Source organism: Saimiri boliviensis, chromosome 8, assembly GCF_048565385.1.
Source record: "Saimiri boliviensis isolate mSaiBol1 chromosome 8, mSaiBol1.pri, whole genome shotgun sequence".
In the NCBI taxonomy this organism is placed as follows: Eukaryota; Metazoa; Chordata; class Mammalia; order Primates; family Cebidae; genus Saimiri; species Saimiri boliviensis.
The window spans coordinates 31928755-31948928 of NC_133456.1; the positions used below are offsets into that span (position 1 = coordinate 31928755).

Here is a 20174-nt window from a genome sequence, read left to right on the forward strand (position 1 = left end):
CAGAATCTCAGAAGGTGGAACCATGGTGGCGGCAAGGAAGGAGTATAGATTTTGGAGTCAGAAGACCTGGAGTTGAGTTCTGACCTTTTCACCCAGCTGCGGAGCCTTGGGCATGCCACTTGGTCTACCAGAGCTTCCCTTTCACTGCACCTGCCTCTCCCAGTTGGGTTGTTGAATGAGCTGATATGGGTGTGAAAAGCCCACAGTTGATTCTGCAGCCCACTTTATTCCTAAGAGCTAGCCATAAATTTTCTCTGGCATGAAGGTAGAAACACCCTAACTATTCTTCTGCCAAATTCTCTAATTGACTAAGGGAAGGAAATTATTACTGATTGGGTTCCAGTCCCTGTGCTAGTGATCTCCTGTGTGCTGTTTTATTTTATACTCACAGTTGATTCTTTGAAGTAGGTACTGTTATGGTTCCCATTTCCACATGAGGATATACAGTTCAGAAAGGTTAAATAACTTGCTCCTGATCATACAGCTGGTAAGTGGAGAAGCTGAGATTCGAATCCAGGTCTGGGTGAGCATAGAGTCTAAGCTCTGGGCTCCATATCACACACGGTACCAGGAACCAGGCCTTCTAGTACCAGGAAGATATTGTCACAAAGATCCCTCCACTGACCCAACACAAGCTGATCAGAAAATCAGTTAAAATTGGGTGGCATATAATTTATCATCTAAACCAGCATACTTCATCCTGTACATATAAAGCTGACAGGACCCCAGGACATCTGGCATAAACCAGGAAGTATAGTCACCCTCGTTAAGATGCACATAGCATAGGGAAGATGATGGTTCAGTTTGTAATGTATTTCATGGATTCTAAGACAAATTTTTCATTCACATTTAACATTGTTACAATCACCGGCATCTTCACTTCAAAGAAATGTGGTGGTTAGGAACGACAGTGAGAAGCTGGAATGCATCTGTGAAGGGGAAGGACAGCAGAGGGAAAGGTTCAGTATTCCCCAGGAACCTTAGTGGCTGCCAGGGTGAGAACCACATAGGGTGGGCACCAAGGAGTGAGAAATGGGAGTGCAGAAAGGAGGTGGCCAGAGGACAACCCTAAATGCCACTCTAGAGAGAAGGCCCACTGGAGGATAAATTTTGAGGTAGGAGGAAACAGGATCAGTAGATAATGGTAAGAAACCCCCAAGTCCTCATCTGAAGAGCAACCGGTTGGACTCACTCTGAAAGTTTTGGTTCAGACAAGGGATGTTGCCCCACCTCCAGTGATACCTTTGCCCTTGTTGTTCACTCCCACCCAGCCTACCACACTGGGCTGGGCACAGCCCAAGCCGGAGCCCTGGACTCTTTGGGCAGCACCCTGGCAGAGCGAAGCTCATGCATTTCCCCTACTCACTGCAGTACGGTGCACTAGAAGTGGTCAGGAGGTAGACTTTCACTTCCTTGGGGAGCGGCTCTATCTTGACACCACCTTGTTTCACCAGTCCTGGAAATAAAGAAGCAAAGATAGCAGAGTCCTGAGAAGGCTATCTTAGGGTCCCAAGCCCACAGCCACATGTTTATTAATTCACTCACTTATTTATTCCACAGACATCTATATTATACACTCACTATGTGCTGTATTCTGGGGTGAGTCCTGGGATACCAGCAACTCAGTCTAGTGGGCAGCAAACACACAGATAAAGGGAAGTACATTTTTCAGATCATCTGACTCATTATTCGCAGGTCATTATAAGAAATCTGAAGGGCTGGGTGCGGTGGCCCATGTCTGTAATCCCAGTACTTTGGGAGGCCGAGGCGGGCGGATCATGAGATCAAGCGATTGAGAACATCCTGACCGGCCGGGCGCGGTGGCTCAAGCCTGTAATCCCAGCACTTTGGGAGGCCGAGGCGGGTGGATCACGAGGTCGAGAGATCGAGACCAACCTGGTCAACATGGTGAAACCCCGTCTCTACTAAAAATGCAAAAAATTAGCTGGGCATGGTGGTGCGTGCCTGTAATCCCAGCTACTCAGGAGGCTGAGGCAGGAGAATTGCCTGAACCCAGGAGGCGGAGGTTGCGGTGAGCCGAGATCGCGCCATTGCACTCCAGCCTGGGTAACAAAAGCAAAACTCCGTCTCAAAAAAAAAAAAAGAAAGAAAGAAAAAGAGAACATCCTGACCAACATGATGAAACCCCGTCTCTACTAAAAATGCAAAAATTAGCTGGGTGGGCCTAGTGTTGCATGCCTGTAGTCCCAGCTACTCGGGAGGCTGAGGCAGGAGAATCGCTTGAACCTGGGAGGCAGAGGTTGCAGTGAGCTGAGATTGCACCACTGCACTCCAGCCTGGTGACAGATCGAGACTCTGTCAAAAAAAGAAAAAGAAAAAGAAGAAGCAAGCAAGCAAGCAAGAAATCTATAACTGTATCTCTAACTTGCAAAACCAATCTCCTATAGCAGTTGTTTTCATAACACTTACATCCCATGCAGTGGGAGGGAGCACAGTGAAGCAGGAAGTGTTTGACCTGAAGACTAGTGGATGGCAGGTGGGGAGAGGGCATTCTGAGAAGACAGTATGGTTAGGACAAAGTCACACAGGTGAGGAGACTCGAGGTACACTTGGAAGTACAAGTAGTTAGCACCATTGGGAGTTTAGGGCAAGAGAAAGTGTAGTGAGAGATGAGGCTGGGCAGACAGTGTAAGGCCGTTGTTACACCTGCGGGTCCATGGCATCTGGGGGAAACTGACATATGCAAAACGAGTAGGAAATTTGCTCTTTCATTGAAAATGCCCCACTTTACTATTTTGTCAAGCTGGTACCCACTTCATTCATATAAGCAATGACAGGCTGCTGCCGTTCAGTGGCAGACAGAAGTAGTGGGAAGTATGAGAGTGTGGAAGGGAGAGAAACCACTTCTACCACCCAGGAGTTTTTCCTGGAGCTCTTCATCCTGGATAACTACAGCATATTCATGGCAGTCATCTGCACAAATGAAGTAGAGGACAGATCCTGCAGTCTTCCTGGCATCCTTTCCCCAGACTGGCCTGGATCATCCAGGAAGCTGTCCAAGCCCCTCAGCAACTAGGCATCCCCCCAGCTGCCATGACGCCACCAGAATTTCAGACCTCTAATGTGGATCTTGTGTTCCACTCTTAGGGATTCCCCACCACACAGAGATTTAGGGTCTATGAAGAACTGAAAAATGACCAGAAGTGAAAAAGATGTATAAACAGCATCTGGTCTGAGAGTGGGGGGACCTGAATGTGGAAAGGGTGGGTGTGGAGCAAGAATGGCCATAGGGAACACTATAGAGGGTTAAGAGTGGGGCATGAGGATCAATCACCCACCTCCAAGTAAGAACAGGCTGAGCACCTCATCACTTTATTTTCCTTTCCTCAGTTGGATAGAATTCTTGACCACAGGAGATCAGGACATTAGGAGGGGATAACTAGCAGGGCTTGAATTTTCCCCACATTGTCAAAGGAAGTCAAAGGGGTAGGATTTTACCTATCCTTGGGCAGGAAAGCAGAAAAGGGTTAAAGCAATCCAGACAGTGTCCGGCAAGGAAGGCCTTGTAGCTGGCACAGGGAAAGGCCATCAGTGGACAGGAATTCTCCAGGACGCTGATATAGAGGTCCACAGCCCTCATGTGATCACAGAGTAGATAGTGATAACCTGAACAGAAAAAAAAACACAACCAAGGTTCCCGTAAAGACAAACAAAAACTTCCCCCATGCTGCTTACTGAAACTCTTGCCTTTTATATTCCAGTAAGTCATAAACACATGAGTGATCCCTCAAATCACTTTTTAAAAATAGTAATGTACATGGTTACTACATTCTGCTTTGTGCAATGGTGAGATCTCAGCCCACTGCAACCTCTGCCTCCTGGGTTCAAGCGATTTTACTGCCTCGGCCTCCTGAATAACTGAGATTACAGGTATGCACCACGATACCCAGCTAATTTTTGTATTTTTGGTAGAAACAGCATTTTGTCATGTTAACCAGGCTGGTCTCAAACTCCTGATCTCAGGTGATCCACCTGCCTCAGCCTCCCAGAGTGCTATGATTACAGGTGTTAGCCGCCATGCCTGGCCTTGAGATGTACTGTTGCATGATCATGCAGATTCTCCTTCATAAAATGGGAATATATACAGAGTTGATGATGGATGCTGTCCCACTTCTCAAAATGGATATTTGTACATATTTTTACCTTCTTCATCACCAGCCATACAACCAGTTTTCTACAACCTCATTGTACTCAACCCAGCAGTGAGACAGTCAAAGGCATCAGTAGCACTTGATGGTCACTGTCTATAGCTGATGTGCTGAGGCTCACAGGGCCAAATGACTGATATGCAGAATTTGCCAAATATCCCAATTTACCAAAACTTGGTTTCATTGTTGTTTACTATTTAAGTTTGCAGCAACCAACATTGTGTAAATTGGCTGAACCTAAGAAGTTTGTGGTGAGCTACAACTCCAGGGTCCTGGGGTCTTCAAACTCTCCCTGCACCTTGAGACCCCATTGCTGAGACCTGCAACCAAGGCCGAGATGTATTTTGACTTTCCTCCCCTCCACCACTTGTGATTGGGAAACTCTCTATGGCCAAGCTCCTTCTAGCTGCAACAGGGAGCTGGGGCAGAGAAACTAAACGCTTCTCAAATCGTGTTATGAAGAAAAAATGAAAAGTGGTCAACTGAAATGCCACCAAATCTTCAAATGCCATTGAAACCAAACAATCCTATTTTATATAGAATTGCTGAGAAATTTATAAATTGCAAAAAGAACCATGTTTTTGGAAACTAGTAAATTTGGTAAAATAGATTAATAGTTATTTAATAAGATTGTCAAAGGAATCCTTAAAATGTTAGAAATTTGGTAAAGCAGGAAAAGACTAAAAACACAATAAACAGAAATCAGCATTTTAAATTTTTATGTGAAATGCTGATATATTGACTATATTCATAAGATATAAGAAAACCAAATAATTATTGGTCTTAGCTTTTGACAAATTTAGTATTAAAGTAATGCGAAGAACATACCAATAAATATATGAAAAAGAACATTCCAGAAGGCTACATTTAAAGAGAGGAAATGTATAGTCATTGAATGTACAGTCCTTTCCCCCGTGATAGAGGAAAAAAAGATCATCTTGAAAACAATTTTAGAGAACTGGTAGAGTTGGTAAGTATGCTGAAATGATCGTGCAGTGAATTGATCCTTCTGCTCACTAGCTTTGGGCACAATGGCTTGCTTCGGCCACAGTAAGGCTCTGTAGAGGATGCAGTTGGTGTGGACTGTGCCTTATGCCACACCCTCCCCTCAAATGCCTGGGCTCTGAAGATATCCATCCTTAAATACACACTGAGGAAGGCATTATGAGACATAGCAAAGGACACAGTCAAGCAGACCATCTGTGGTCCACTCTGGCTGACTCAGCACAAAGCCTGTTGGTGAATTTCAATCTCTGGGGTTGCCAAATACCAACTTTCACTGGCTTTCTGACCTGCGTGAAGGAAGGTAGGACAGCCAGGTTGGTCTTGGCCTCCATTGACGAAGTAGTCCACGTGTCCGACAGGAATCCGAATACCCAACTCTGAAAGGAGGTGGAATTCCATTAACTTCCTTACTTCAGAGCATATTCTCCAGGTCCCACAGCAGGGTCAGCTGGCAGCAGAGCTCAAATTCTGACCTCGGGAGCCCACATCCTCTGCCCACAGCACTTCTAAGTGCTGTGAAACTTCACAGGATGAGCCCTCAAACAATTTTCTTTTTTTCTTTTTGTTTTTGGAAAGGAGTTTCACTCTTGTCACCCAGGCTGGAGTGCAGTGGCACGATCTCGGCTCACTGCAACCTCCATCTCCTGGGTTCAAGTGATTCTCTTGCCTCAGCCTCCTGAGTAGCTGGGATTCCAGATGCATGCCACCACGCCTGGCTAATTTTTGTAACTTTTTTTAGTAGAGACAGGGTTTCACCATGTTGACCAAGTTGTCTGGAACTCTTGACCTCAGGTGATCCACTCACCCAGCCTCCCAAACAGTTTTCTAAAGGGGTTTTTCATGCTAAAAGAAACCAAAGAGATTTTGTTGGTAAGATGTTCATATTTGCCTAAGCAAATCAAGAAAAATACCCTGTGAAACAAGTAAATTTCTTCACTGAGTAGTTTTGGTTTTACTTTGAGTAATAGTTCAGGTAAACTTGTTTGGGGTCACATTTCCACAGTCTCCCCCGAAACATATATATCTTTGTGCTCTCCTGACTGAGTGGAAATCAGACGTGGCTCCAGAACTGAGCTAAGAGAGCATCCTCTGCCCTCATTTTGCCCCTGTGACCAACTCCTGGACCCTCCACTATGGCAGACTTGAGCCCTCAGACTGGCTCAGGCACAGCTACTGAAGACCCCGACCTTCTCCTTCCTAGCATTTGTCACAATTGGAACTATTGGAAGAAGTTGATTTGTATTATTTACTTACTGCCATTGACCTGGAGGTTTAGCATTATGATAGAACTCCTCACTGTGCAACAGAAGCTCAGAGAGGACCAGGGCATCTCTGCCCAGGGCCATGCAACTAGACGCCAGCCTCCTAGGCCCTGCCTTGACCTCATTTTCTCGCCCCAGGAAGGTCACCCCAGCTCACTGTCAGTGTCTGTGTGGATGGCTTCCACGAAGAGGGCGTCTCCGGCATCCAAGCGCTCCTCCACACTGGCCCTGGTGTACTCAGGTCCAGCGGGGTCCAGACCTGTGAGGAGAGACTTATGTGAAGGACTCCTTTCCTCTCAGCTGCAGAAACACTCATGGACCCACCATACACCCACCCCTTCCAGTGCAGATCGTAGAGCCTCCCTGAAAAGACCCAAGGGTTGGGAGAATTAGCTGAGGACCATCTTCCTCAGAAAACTCCCCTCTCTCTTGTCTGTCTAGGGGGAATCCCTCAATGACCCAGTTCCTCTGGCTCTAAGATGAGCTTGATAACACCAACTGTTTGATAAGTGTTAATGAAAGTAATATTAACCTTCATGTAATAATAACAACAGCTACAATTTCTTTGAGCAGTTACAATGAACCGGGCCTTCCTTATGCTGTGCAGTTTTACGCACTCTAGTCCTCACCACAACACAGTGATTACTGTGAATAGTACTATTCCCATGTCTTAGTTTGGATCCCTTCCTTTCCCCCTACAACAAGCAGACCCTGCCACAAAAGTTCAAGGTAGATTTGGGAGAAAGTCTCAGAAAGCATGGTGAGGGAGTGGGAAAACAAGTCAGAGAATAAAGGAAAATATTCATGAGTATGGGCTACTGACTCCCACCCCACTGGAGCCCCTCTATGATACTGTGAAACAAGACTCAGAATTGTCCCTCCCAAAGGCCAGGAAATGGGTTTTGTTTTTTTTGTTTTGTTTTGTTTTGTTTTTTGCCACACAGCTCTAGTCCCTTATTAACTGAGAGTGGCTCTGGAAGCATAAAGTGTCCCACACTTTTACATGTATATAACAAAAATAGCAAAACTGTCTGAAGACGATTTCCACAGGGGGCCAAGGAGATGTGGACTGTTACAACCATTTTACAGACGTAGGAAGTGAGGCTCAGAAAGAAAGAAAAGGGAAAGTCCTTGCCAGAGAAATCAGGCAAGAGAAAGAAATAAAAGTCATCTAAATAGGAAAAGAGGGGGACAAATTGTCTCTCTTCATCAATGATATGACCCTAAAGAAGAACGCTAAAGATTTGACTAAAAGACTCCTCGACCTAATAAACAACTCCAGCAAAGTCTCAGGACACAAAATCAATGTACAAAAGACAGCTGCATTTCTATGCACTAATAACGTTCAAGTTGAGAGCCCAATCAAGAATGCAATCTCATTTTCGATAGTCACACACAAAAATAAAACACCTAGAAACACACCTAACCAAAAAATGAAAGATCTGTAAAAGAAAACTCTAAATCCTGCTAAAAGAAATCATAGGTTGCTAGACGCGTGGCTCACACCTGTAATCTCAGCATTTTAGGAGGCGGAGGCAGGTGGATCACCTGAGGTCAGGAGTTTGAGACCAGCCTGAACAACATGGAGAAAACCTATCTCTACTAAAAATACAAAATTAGCCAGGCATGGTGGCACTTGCCTATAATCGCAGCTACTTGGGAGGCTGAGGCAAGAGAACCACTTGAATCGGGGAGGCAGAGGTTACTGTGAGCTGAGATTGTGCCATTGTACTCCAGCCTCAGCTCAAAAAAAAAAAAAAAAAAAAAGAAAAGAAAAGAAAAGAAAAAGAAATTACATATGACGCAAACAAATAGAAAAGCATTCTATGCTTTTTGCATAGTATTTGCAAATGTATTCTGTATTCTATGTAGGGTTGGAAGAATAAATATTATTAAAATGTTCATTTTGCCCAAAGCAATCTACAGATTCAATGCTATCCCCACCAAATTACCCATGTCATTTTCACAGAATTATAAAAATTTATTTTAAAATTCATATGGCACAATAAAGGGGCCCAAATAGTCAAGGAAATCCTAAGCAAAAAGAACAAAGCTGGAGGTACCACACTAACCAACTTCAAACTATACTATAAGCCTACAGTAATCAAACAGTATGGTACTGCTACAAAAATAGATACATAGGCCAGTGGAACAGAATAGAGACCCCTGAAATAAAGCAGCACACCTACAGCCATCAGGCATTTGACAAAGTTGACAAAAATTAACACTGAGGAAAAGGTACCCTATTCAATAAATGGTGCTGGGAAAACTGGCTGACCATCTGCTGGAGAATGAAACTGGGTCCCTACAACTCATCATATACAAAAATTACTCAAGAAGAATTAAAGACTTTAATGCAAGACCTCAAACTATAAAAAATCCTAGAAGAAAATCTGGGAAACATTCTCCTGAATATTGGCTTCGGCAAAACATTTATGACCAAGTTCTCAAAAGCAAACGCAAAAAAAACAAAAATTGACAAATGAGACTTAATTACACTGAAGACCTTCTGCACAGCAAAAGAAACAACCAATGGAATAAACAGACAACCTACAGAATGGGGGAAAATATTCACTAACTATGCATCTGACAAAAGACTAATATCTAGAATCTATAAGGGACTTGAACAAATCAACAAGAAAAAAACAAATAACCCCATTACAATGAGGGCAAAGACATGAAAGGAGACTTCTTTTTTTTTTTTTTTTTTTTTTTGAGACGGAGTTTCGCTCTTGTTACCCAGGCTGGAGTGCAATGGCGCGATCTCGGCTCACCGCGACCTCCGCCTCCTGGGTTCAGGCAATTCTCCTGCCTCAGCCTCCTGAGTAGCTGGGATTACAGGCACGCGCCACCATGCCCAGCTAAGTTTTTGTATTTTTAGTACAGACGGGGTTTCACCATGTTGACCGGGACGGTCTAGATCTCTCGACCTCGTGATCCACCTGCCTCGGCCTCCCAAAGTGCTGGGATTACAGGCTTGAGCCACCGCGCCCGGCCGAAAGGAGACTTCTTAAAAGAAGACATATGAGTGGGTAACAAACATGAAAAAATGCTCAACATCACTAATCATCACATCATGATATATGCCATCTCACACCAGTCAGAATTGCTATTATTAAAAAGTAAAAAACAAAAAAAACAGATTTTGGCAAGGTTGCAGAGAAAAGGGAATACTTATACAGTGTTGATGGGTGGAAAGCAGTCTGAGGATTCCTCAAAGAACTAAAATAAAATTGCCATTTGACCCAGCAATCCCATTACTAGATATATGCCCAAGGGAAAAGAAATTATTCTACCAAAAGAATACCTGCACTAGTATATTCATTGCCATGCTTTCCACAATAGCAAAGACATGGAATCAACCCAGGTGCACATCAATGGTGGACTGGATAAAGAAAACGTGGTACATATTCCCTATGGAATTCTACACAGCTATAAAAAAGAATGAAATTATGTCCTCTGCAGCAACGTGGATGTAGCTGGAGGCCATTTTCCTAAGACAATTAATGCAGAAACAGAAAACCAAACACCACACGTTCTCACTTATAAGTGGGAGCTAAACACTGGGCACACGTGGACACGAAGATGGGAAAAACCAACACCGGGGATTCCAAAATGGGGAAGAAGAACAAGGGGAAACGGTTGAAAAATGACCTGTCAAGTACTGTTTGCTACTTGGGCAATGAGATCATCAGAAGCCCAGACCTCAGCATCACATGCTATATACATGTAATAAACCTGCACATATAACACCTGAATCTAAAATACATTTTTAAAATAAGAAATTTAAAAATAAAAAGTAAAAAAAGAAATACATGGCCTCTCACATTGATGTTAGAGATCATGCAATAATAACACAACACCATTTTATGCAAAATAACAAAAATAAATAAATTTTCGTGTTAATAGGTGACTTGATCATAAGAACAAAGGCTCCATACACCCCTCAGCTTGCCTCAGAAGAGACATTTTCAGGGCACACTTTCTCTATCTCTAAAGCCTGGAGGATGGGCAGGGAGGAATGTTACCTGTGATCTGTCCAAGCTGGCCTCTGAAGAGCTGTCCCACTTTGCCACCAACGTGGGCCCCCAGGCTAACACCAATGATGTGGATTGAGGATTTTGACACGCCCAGCACCTAAAAGAGAAGGGACAGTGAGTTCCCTGTGGGCCGCAGGGTCTGCTGGCTTCACAGGGCAGGCTTTCCCCCGCAAGCTTCAGAAGCCAAGGCCCTGGGCATGACACACCCACTGCACTTACTTTGGAGGGAAAAAGGACAGCATTCTCATCATTAACCACTTTTTTTCTTCCTGGGCTCCCCAACCTGATAACCTCTTTACTCTTCGTTTGGTGCCCAAAGTATGTGAGTAACAACCATGGCCATTCTCTCTTGAGGGACAACTAAGTGCCAGGCCATCTGCATTTGCTGTCTAATATGCCATGACACATTTTACAGAGGAGCAGTGGAAGGCTCAGCACATTCAATAAACCTCAGAACATTCAATTCAACCTGCCCAAGGGTAGCACTGTGAGTGGCAAAGTCAACATTTGAACCCAAGACCACTGAGCCACTGAGTGACTCCGCTTCCACCCTAAGCCTCCTCAGGCAGTGCTTTTGTCTTTCTGACCCTCTCTCTTCATATGCAGCCCAAACTCACCCTAAGCTCTTCTGCACCTACCAGGAGTTTATCGAGGAAAAGGGAGATCTCGAGGCTCAAGTTAAACACATTTTTCACAGCTGAGAAGTACATCCCTGTAGATCCATGAATCCAGTCCACGGCAATCACATTAGCATTCGCTGCACGCAGAAGGGTTCTAATGAATTTATCAATCCAGGAAGGTTTTGTTCCTAAGACCCTAGACAGGGGGCCAAAAAAGGGTGAAAAAATTACCTATCAAGTAGATATTTATTGTCATGGAAACCTCTGTTAATTGCAAACCCAGAAAAGAAGTCAAAATTAGATAAGGGGTTGTATGAGGATTTTATTACACAGCACTTTGAGCATAGGGAGGACACAGTTCCAAAGTTGCCAACCCTTCTGCCAGCATATATGGAACTTTTGTGAAAATTATAAAACGGTGCCTTTTGTTCCAGGTAGATGCAGCCTCATGCCAGGGTTCATAACTCAGGTTGGATTTTAGCCCCACCAGACTTTTGTCGGGCACTTTTGCACAATGCATAAGCTACATAAACTGTATACATCGCATATAGGCTCATTCTTTGTGGAGATTTTCTTTCTTTCTTTCCTTTCTTCCTTTCTCTTTCTTTCTTTTTCCTTCCTTCTTCCTTTTTTTCTCTCATCTACCCATTGATTTATTCAACAAACATTTATTGAGTACCCATGGGCCATGCAGTATGCTAGGTGCTTTCCAAAAAGTAAAGACAAAAAGATGCAGTCACCATCCTTCTGGAACTTACAGTATAATGGGACTTTTCTAGGAAAAGGAAAATGATAGAAAAATGTTTAGCAATCTTTCCCAACAGATTGGGATCAGGAAATATGATTTTTGATGGCTCCCGGTATAGAATCCAAGAGAGTATGCTCATGTGGATAGAGGAGCGCGGACCGGGTGTGTGCCAGGGAATGGGGCTGCGGGATTTAGGAGCAGACACAGTGACTAGCCTGATGAGCTTCCCACCTCTATTAGCTATCCCTGGGTTGGAGGTACATACTCAGCCTTGGAAAGTGGTCAAATGTAAGATTTGCTAGAGGAAAGGCTTTGGCACAAGAACAAGGAGAGATGCCTAAGGAAATATGTGGCTGAGTCCCTGGAATCCAGGGATTAGAGAGGTGGAGAGAGGCCAGAAATCAAGAAATGGTGGTCCTCTGGGCACTGCCTTTCTCTCTACCTTTTCATTGGATGCCCCCAACTCTACTTGCTCCATGGTGCTGTTATTTTACCATATTCTCTCCATCTTTCCTCCCAGAAACCCTTCTCTGTTTCTGGCCCTATTGATGGGCTTTGGGGAAAAGATGTTCAAAGAAAGGATGGTGATTGAATTGAGACTCAATGACTGTATGTGGACTGGGGGGGTATCAGAGAAATTGAAGGAAAGTGCGTAGCTCCATCATACCTATAATCTCTGGATATGATGGAAGTAGCACCCATAACTGGAAGTGTCTTAGGTCATAAAACCAGGGAAGAAGTGAAGAAAGGGAAATACAACCCTGGGTAAAAACACCATGCTGTTAGTCCCAAGAGATTGTGAGAAGCCCATGATGTCATTGTCTGAGATGAATCATGACATGCAACCCACGCTTCAGGGAAAAAATGACCACTGAGATCATTTCTACAACCTCCCCTTTAATTTGGCTATGGAAACCAAGGCTCTGTATAGAGATTTGTCCAGAGTCAGAGACATGTACTGCTTATGAGTGTGTAGACAAGACTGGGTGAATGAGTAAACGTATATGACCAATAAGAATGAACAGCATGTGTGCATGTTGACATGAGACCCCACCGAAGACAGCAGGACATGGGGATGGAACATGTGACCATAAGTAAATTCATTCTTCCTCTTGCTCCCCACTAACTTCTTATTGTATTATGGTTACTTGATCATTCTTAGCTGAGAGATCCTGTTGGTTGGTTAACTCCCACCTGAATCCATGGATAATTAGTTTGGTTCCCAGAGTGGCATTGAACCCAGAGTTTTGGAGGTCACTGCTTCCTTCTACTAGCTTCCCACAGCTAGGATTCGAAGGGACAAAGAGGAGAAACTGGACTTTGAGGACGGTGCCTTCAAAAAGTTTGGCATTCTGGAAGTCAGCACACTTTGTCTGTGGGGTAGGAGGTGCATCCCCTAGAGGAAAACAAAACAAAACGAGAAACATCCAAGGTAAGGTCATCTGCTCTTAGAAGGAAGAAAGACAACCTTGGAAGGGTGTAAGAAACAGGGGTCTGCAGGCATGGGGTTTATTATGCAGCAACTAGTGCAATAATCACTCATTTATTACAGCTTGCATCGCTTCTGTAATGAAGTTCTGTGAATATTTTTCATGCTTAAGGACAAAATAGCAGAGAAGGAATATTGCTCAACTAGATGGGATTAAAGGCCATGGTGAAATGGCTATTGTTATGGGCTAAACTAAGTCTCATCTCCCAGAATGGGTAAGTTGAAATCTTAACCCCAATACTTCAGAATGTTACTGTGTTTGGAGATAGGGTCTTTACAAAGGTAATTAAGTTAAAAGGAGGCCAGCGGAGTGGGCCTAAATCAATATAACTATAGTCTTTATATAAAGAGGAAATTTGGACACAGACAGAGGAAAGATGTTTAAGGACCCAGGGAGACAGTGGCCATGTATAAGCCAAGGACAGGGGCTCGGAACAGATCCTTTGCTCCTTGCCCTGAAGGAGCCAACACTGCCAGCCTCTTGATCCTAGACTTCCAGGCTCCAGAACTGTGAGGCAATATGTTTCCATTGTTCAAGCCACCCAGTCCGTGGCACTGCTTATGGCAGCCCTAGCAAACTGGTAGAGAATTCTAAACAGAACCCTTGGCAGCCAAATGAACAATTGCCCTGGGGACTAGTCTGTACTCCAAACACTCCATTCCAGAGGGATTTCCAACTCTCTAGCCCCACCTAATCACTTCTTGTCCTTATGAGCAGTCGAGAGCCCTACCATAGCCTTCCAGTGCCCAGCCAGGGCCTAGAGAGATGGTAGGGAAGAGCAGTAACAAGTCTCAGCTACTTCACAGCACCTTACAATAGATACCTTTTCACTGGAAATTCTCTGGCCAATGTAACTGCAGGCCTTTGAAAAATACTGAACAGAGGCTGGGTGTGGTGGCTCACACGTGTAATCTCAGCACTTTGAGAGGGCAAGGCAGGTGGATCACGAGGTTAGGAGTTCAAGACCAGCCCGGCCACCATGGTGAAACCCTGTTTCTACTAAATATACAAAAATTAGCCAGTTGTGGTGGTGGTTGCCTATAATCCCAGCTACTCGGGAGGCTGAGGCAGGGGAATTGCTTGAACCCAGGAGGCAGAGGTTGCAGTAAGCTGAGATCACGCCACTGCACTCTAGCCTGGGTGACAGAGCAAGACTGTGCCTAAAAAACAAACAAACAACAACAACAACAACAACAAAAAACAAAACAAAACAAAAAAAAACTGAACAGAAAAGGCAACATGAAACTCCTGCTTCCCAGGGAGCTGAAAATCTGGCCCATTTTCAGTACCTAGCATCCCACCCCCACCCCCACTTCTGTGATACAGAGGTGTGGTCCCTGACTCCCACGCATCCCACAGGGAGACTGGCAGGAGCAGCAGGGTGCACACTGACTCACAGAACACAAGCCCATCATGGCCCTAGCATTGCTGACACCAGACAAAGTGATTCATAGAATCAGAGGTTCAGAGGAGAGGTCAGATTACTGATTTTAGTTTGTATGGGCCCCTTTGTCGAGGAAGACAGTAACTTTAGGTTTCTGGAGTGATTATCTGCCATCAGAGGTAACTGGGAGCCCATATATAACAGGAGTGTGGATCTGGGATGCTTTAGGATATGGTGCTATGAGTGAATTGTGGGAACCCCACCTGTGGAGAATATCTCAAGCCACGAGCCCTTGTGGATCATCACTGCTTCTGAGCCCCAGACTTTGTCCCCAGTCTCCACGCAGAGCCAGACCAAGCAGGCAGGTTTGGAGGCTCCTGGGTTGAAGCCTACTCTGAGATTGCGGGCCCTAAGCTCTTGAGCCTGCAGCTTGAACTCCCACAGCAAATGAGAGGGCTAATGCCTGACTCCACCATTTTATCAGCCTCCCCCAGCTTTTGACTCTTTAAAGAAAAGAGGAAAGCACTGTGCTTCAGCATGAGACATGAACCACGTTAATGAGTAAATTTGCTCTATTGATCATATAGGGCATCCTGCATCCATCAGAGAGTTTGAGTCCTTTTAAAAGAGAATATGATGTCACAGAGTAAGTCCAAATCATCATCAAAGAATCAATATCATCTAAACAAAATGTAATAAAACTAGAAATCAATAGCAAAAATTATTTTAAAATACATTTGGAGAAATAAAAAACACCCCCTCCGTTTTTTCCAATAAGATAAGCCCAATCCCATGTGCCTGTGGTATTTTTACCAGCCCACACAAAGAGAAGCTCCTGGGCACAATTCCTCATGGACATATATTGCTGAAGCTTGTCAAGATTTAAAAAATTTTTATATTGAGGTAAAATATACATATATATATATATAATCATCTTTACTTTTTTAAGCATATGATTCAGTGGTAATAAATACATATATATTCTTTTTTCCCTTTATTCCCAACTCCTCTCTTCTTCTCAGCCTCTGGGAACCACCAATCTACTCTCTATCATTATGAATCCACGTTTTTAGCTCCTGCATATGTGTGAAAAAGTGATATTTGTCTTTCTGTGCTGGCTTATTTCACTTCACATAATGGCCTCCAGTTCCACTCAAGTTGCTGCAAATGACAGGATTTCCTTCTTTTTAAAGGCTGAGTAGTATTCCTTTGTGTGTATATACCACATCTTTTATTATTATTATTATTATTCATTTATCTGTTGGTGGGCTCTTAGGTTGGTTTTATATGGCTATTATGAACAGTGCTGAAATAAACATGAGAGTACAGATATCTCTTTGATATGCTAATTTCCTCTCCTTTCTTTTGGATATACACCCAGTAGTGAAATTTCTGGATCATATGGAAGTTCTATCTTTAGTTTTCTGAGGAACCTCCATACTATTCTCCATAGTGGCTATACTAATTTACACTCTCACCAACAGAAAAACACCCTTTTAAAGTTTTAAGCAATGTATGGGTTAAAGAATAATCACAATGGAAACTACAGAATATTAAAAACTAAGTGACAATAAAACCAGCACATGCCAAAACTTGCAAAGAGTGGCTGAAACAGCACTTGGGTCGTTTAAATAATGACTTGGCAAGCCATTAGACTAAGGCAGCTCTAGTGTTTGAGTTGCTGCAGAAAGTAACCAAATCGCAACTCATAGTGAAGAGTTGTATCCTAGGAGATTGAGGCTTACGTTTTACCACTCAGAAGCTGCCAACTAACCTCTGACGAGGGGCCTTAAGGTACTGCTCCACTTTAGTCAATCAAATACTTCTTTGCCTTGCTCCGTATGCAGCTTATAAAATTTCTTTCTCACCCCACTTTGGTGGAGCCCTGAGCCACTTGCTATGTGAAGCTGCCCAATCCATGAATCACCGTTTGTTCAACTAAACTCTTTAAAATTTTAATGTCCCTAAGTTTACCTTTTAATTGGGAGCAATGTCTAACCTTACGTGCAACTGTTAGGGGGGAAAGATTTAGATGAGATAAGTTAATATTTTAACTCAGAAAAGAATACCACAGTAATTCCAAATGAAATACAGGGAAAGAAACATAAAGGTAATAGTTGAAATTGAAGAAACAGAAAATGAGGAAATATCAGCAACATTGGTAGCAACGTAGTCATTGCAGTTTCTCAGGCTTTGCAAACTCGCCTGGGATATCTTCGACTCTTGCCTCTCTCTCACATTCCACATACAACTGGTCAGTTCTGTTGGCTTGACCATCAGAAGAAAATATTCAGAATCCAACCCTTCTCCCCACCTTGGTCCAAGCCACCATCATCTCTCACAGACACTGTCACAGCCTGCAACTGCATTTCTTGCCCTCTCTCTTGGTCCTTTCCGTCTATTTGCAACATAGCAGTCATGATTTTTTTTTTAAGTCAGTCATGTTACACCTTTGTGCAAAAGTCTCCAAGCCTTTCACTCAGATTGAAACCTGAAGCCCTAACAATGGACTGTAAGGCCCTAGCTAAGCTAATCCACCCCACTCCAAGAGTGCTCTGCCTTATACTGCACTCACTGTTGCAGCCAGTTGTTGTCCTTGCCCAGCCTCACTCTAGATTGCTTCCTGCCTGAGGGTCTTTGCCCAGCTAGTTGTTCCTTTTGCCTGGAATGCATTTCCCCCACACATCTACATGGCAGTTCCTTTCCCTCCTTTAAATCTTTGCTTGTCAAGTGCTCTCTTCTCTACTCTCAGCACCGTATTTCAGTTGTAACCTGCTTATGTTCCTCACCTCATTTCTCTCAATCTTTCTTACCCTGGTCTATTTATTTGTATAGCAATCATCAACTTCTAATCTACTATGGAATTTACCAACTTATTACACTTACTGTCTTTTGGTAGTTAGTCCACATTAGAATGTACTTTTGAACAAAGCAGAGATTTTTAAAATCCATTTTGTTCACTCTACTGCCTAAAATAAAATCAACAGATGAGCAGAAAGAAAGAACACTTGACAAAATTCAACACTCTCTAACATAAGAAAGGATATCTACTAAAAGCATATAGTAAGGATCAGATTTACTGGGAAACATTAAAAGCAGTCCATCTAGTACTGGGAACAGATAAGAAATGCGTGCTATCACTGCTTCTATTAAATATGGTGCTGGAGGTCTTAGTCCTAACCACTGAAACAAGACACTATAATGTGATAAAAGTTACAAAGTTTGAAAAGGGAGAGAAGAAAATTGTCAGTGTTTGAAGCTGATAAAACAGAGAATCATATTCGGATACTGCCTCAACCTAGCCACCACTACAGCCAAAGGACAGTGGCAGATGAGTATCAAAGGAGAGACAGAAAGATACTGACAATCTCAAATGTAAAAATAACATCCCCATGAACAGGAAAGAGAACAGAAATGCAAAATAGAGTGGGAGCCAAGGCTAGAGGAAGGCAGTGGTTGTAAGAATTCAGATAGGTAACCTGGGAGGGGTTGACCTCAAAAGTGCTGCATGCCAGATGTGAAGGGCCAGCAGCAGGCTCACTCAGGAGAGGAAGCTAAAAATAAAAGTAAAACAAACGAAACTCAGCCCATTACTTCCTGTTTGGGGCTATAGTTTTATTTAAGGAGGCAGGATAGAAAGACAAGGCCTCAGGAACAGGAGTTGGGGTCCCCCACCTGACTGCTTCATGACTGGAGGACAGGTCTAAAGATGGGGAGGTGGAGAGAGGAGGAAAACTCGGGGAGTTGGCTGTGGGTAGAGGAGGAGGGGGACCAAAATTAAACTTCTCATTGAAAATTAAAATGAAATGCTTAATGTATGTAATATGTTAGAAGCCAAGAAAATGGTTATCTTTGGGGCAGTAATGCCTAAGAGGGATAGTGGTGGGGTTCTAGGACCCCCAGTAATGTTTCATTTCTTGATCCGATGATGGTTATGCAGGTGAATTCACTCTGAAATGCATTAATCCGTGTAGCAGTCATTTGTGAACTCTTCTGTATATATGTTGTACTTCAATAAAAAGTTTCTTAGAAATAAGCCTGCAAACAAAATGCTTAAATATCTAAAGAAATTGTATGTTTACAAAGAGAGTCAATAAAACTAATAAATGGATCCCAAACTCATTCCAGGTGAAATAAGCTTTAAAAAACGTTTGATACAGGTTTTAAGGTAAGTATGCTAAGAACAGACAAGCATAAAAATACAGTGCAAGAAATTATAAAATAAAAATAGGCATAATGTTTAAATAAGATGTATAGGAAAAAGGTAATTAGAAATGGAAGATTTAAAAATGGGCATGGAAATGAAAAAGAAATCAATACTATAATCTAGCCTGGAAGTAAAATAAATTTTTTAAATATGATAGTGCAGTTAAAAAATATAGATAATAGATGGAGAGGCTCCAATATTTTTCTTGCAGTTGGTCTCAAAAAAAGGGAGATTGAGAGAAAAAGCAGTATTTTGAAAAGATAATTACTGAGAGAGAGATCCAAGATGGCTGAACACTAGCAGCTCGGGATTGTAGCTCCCACTGAAAGCGCAAAGAAGGAGAGGACGCCACACCTTCACATGAATTCTTGTTGCTCACGCACCAGGAGATTCCCAGCGGAGGAGCCCCACGGGTCGCCAGCGCGACTCTTGTGACCGGCGAGGCGGTTTTGCCGGCGCCTCGGAGCGTCGGTTCTCGGTGCAGAGTCGGAAAAGCACCCTCAATCTTAACGCCGCTGATTTAGTCGGCGCAGTGGGTTGCTCAGATTTCGGCGCTGAGAATCAGTAAGTTGGACGTCCACTCAGAAACCCAGTTACAAAGACGGTAATTATAAAGACCACAGATGGATAAATCTACAACGAAGGGAAGAAAACGGTCAAAAAAGGCTGAGAATACCCAAGATCAGAACGCCTCTTCCTTAGCAGGGGATCCCAGTTCCTCATCAGCAACGAAACAAGGCTTGATGGAGAACGAGTGTGTTCCAATTACAGAAGCAGGCTTCAAAACGTGGATAATAAGAAACTTCTGTGAATTAAAAGAACTTGTTATAACACAATCTAAAGAAACTAAGAACTTTGAAAAAAGGTTTGACGAAATGTCAACAAGAATACAAAATTTAGAGAGGAAAATAAGTGAATTGATGGAGCTGAAAAACACAATACGAGAACTACGTGAAGTATGCACAAGTTTTAACAGCCGAATTGATCAAGCAGAAGAAAGGATATCAGAGGTCGAAGATCAACTCAATGAAATAAAACAAGAAGACAAGACGAGAGAAAAAAGGATAAAAAGGAACGAGCAAAGTCTCCAAGAAATATGGGACTATGTGAAAAGACCTAATCTACGCTTGATAGGTGTACCTGAATGTGACGAAGAGAATGAATCCAAGCTGGAAAATACGCTTCAGGACATTATTCAGGAAAATTTTCCCAGCCTAGTAAGGCAGGATAATATTCAACTCCAGGTAAT

General features: G+C 43.2%; 1 protein-coding gene across 3 annotated transcripts in view; it reads right to left on the reverse strand.

Annotated features, from left to right (window-relative positions):
* PLA1A (phospholipase A1 member A) overlaps nt 1-20174 on the reverse strand; it is a 39887-nt gene that overhangs the window by 10656 nt on the left and 9057 nt on the right. For 2 of the 3 annotated variants that reach the window (XM_074404311.1, XM_003935413.3), the window contains exons 2-8: nt 13039-13240; nt 11115-11292; nt 10465-10573; nt 6594-6695; nt 5462-5551; nt 3460-3627; nt 1367-1456 (exon numbers count right to left, since the gene is read on the reverse strand). In XM_074404311.1, coding sequence (XP_074260412.1) covers nt 1367-1456; nt 3460-3627; nt 5462-5551; nt 6594-6695; nt 10465-10573; nt 11115-11292; nt 13039-13240 — 939 coding nt within the window. The remainder of the gene's footprint in view (nt 1-1366; nt 1457-3459; nt 3628-5461; nt 5552-6593; nt 6696-10464; nt 10574-11114; nt 11293-13038; nt 13241-20174) is intronic. The other variant, XM_010345948.3, reaches the window with a different exon arrangement.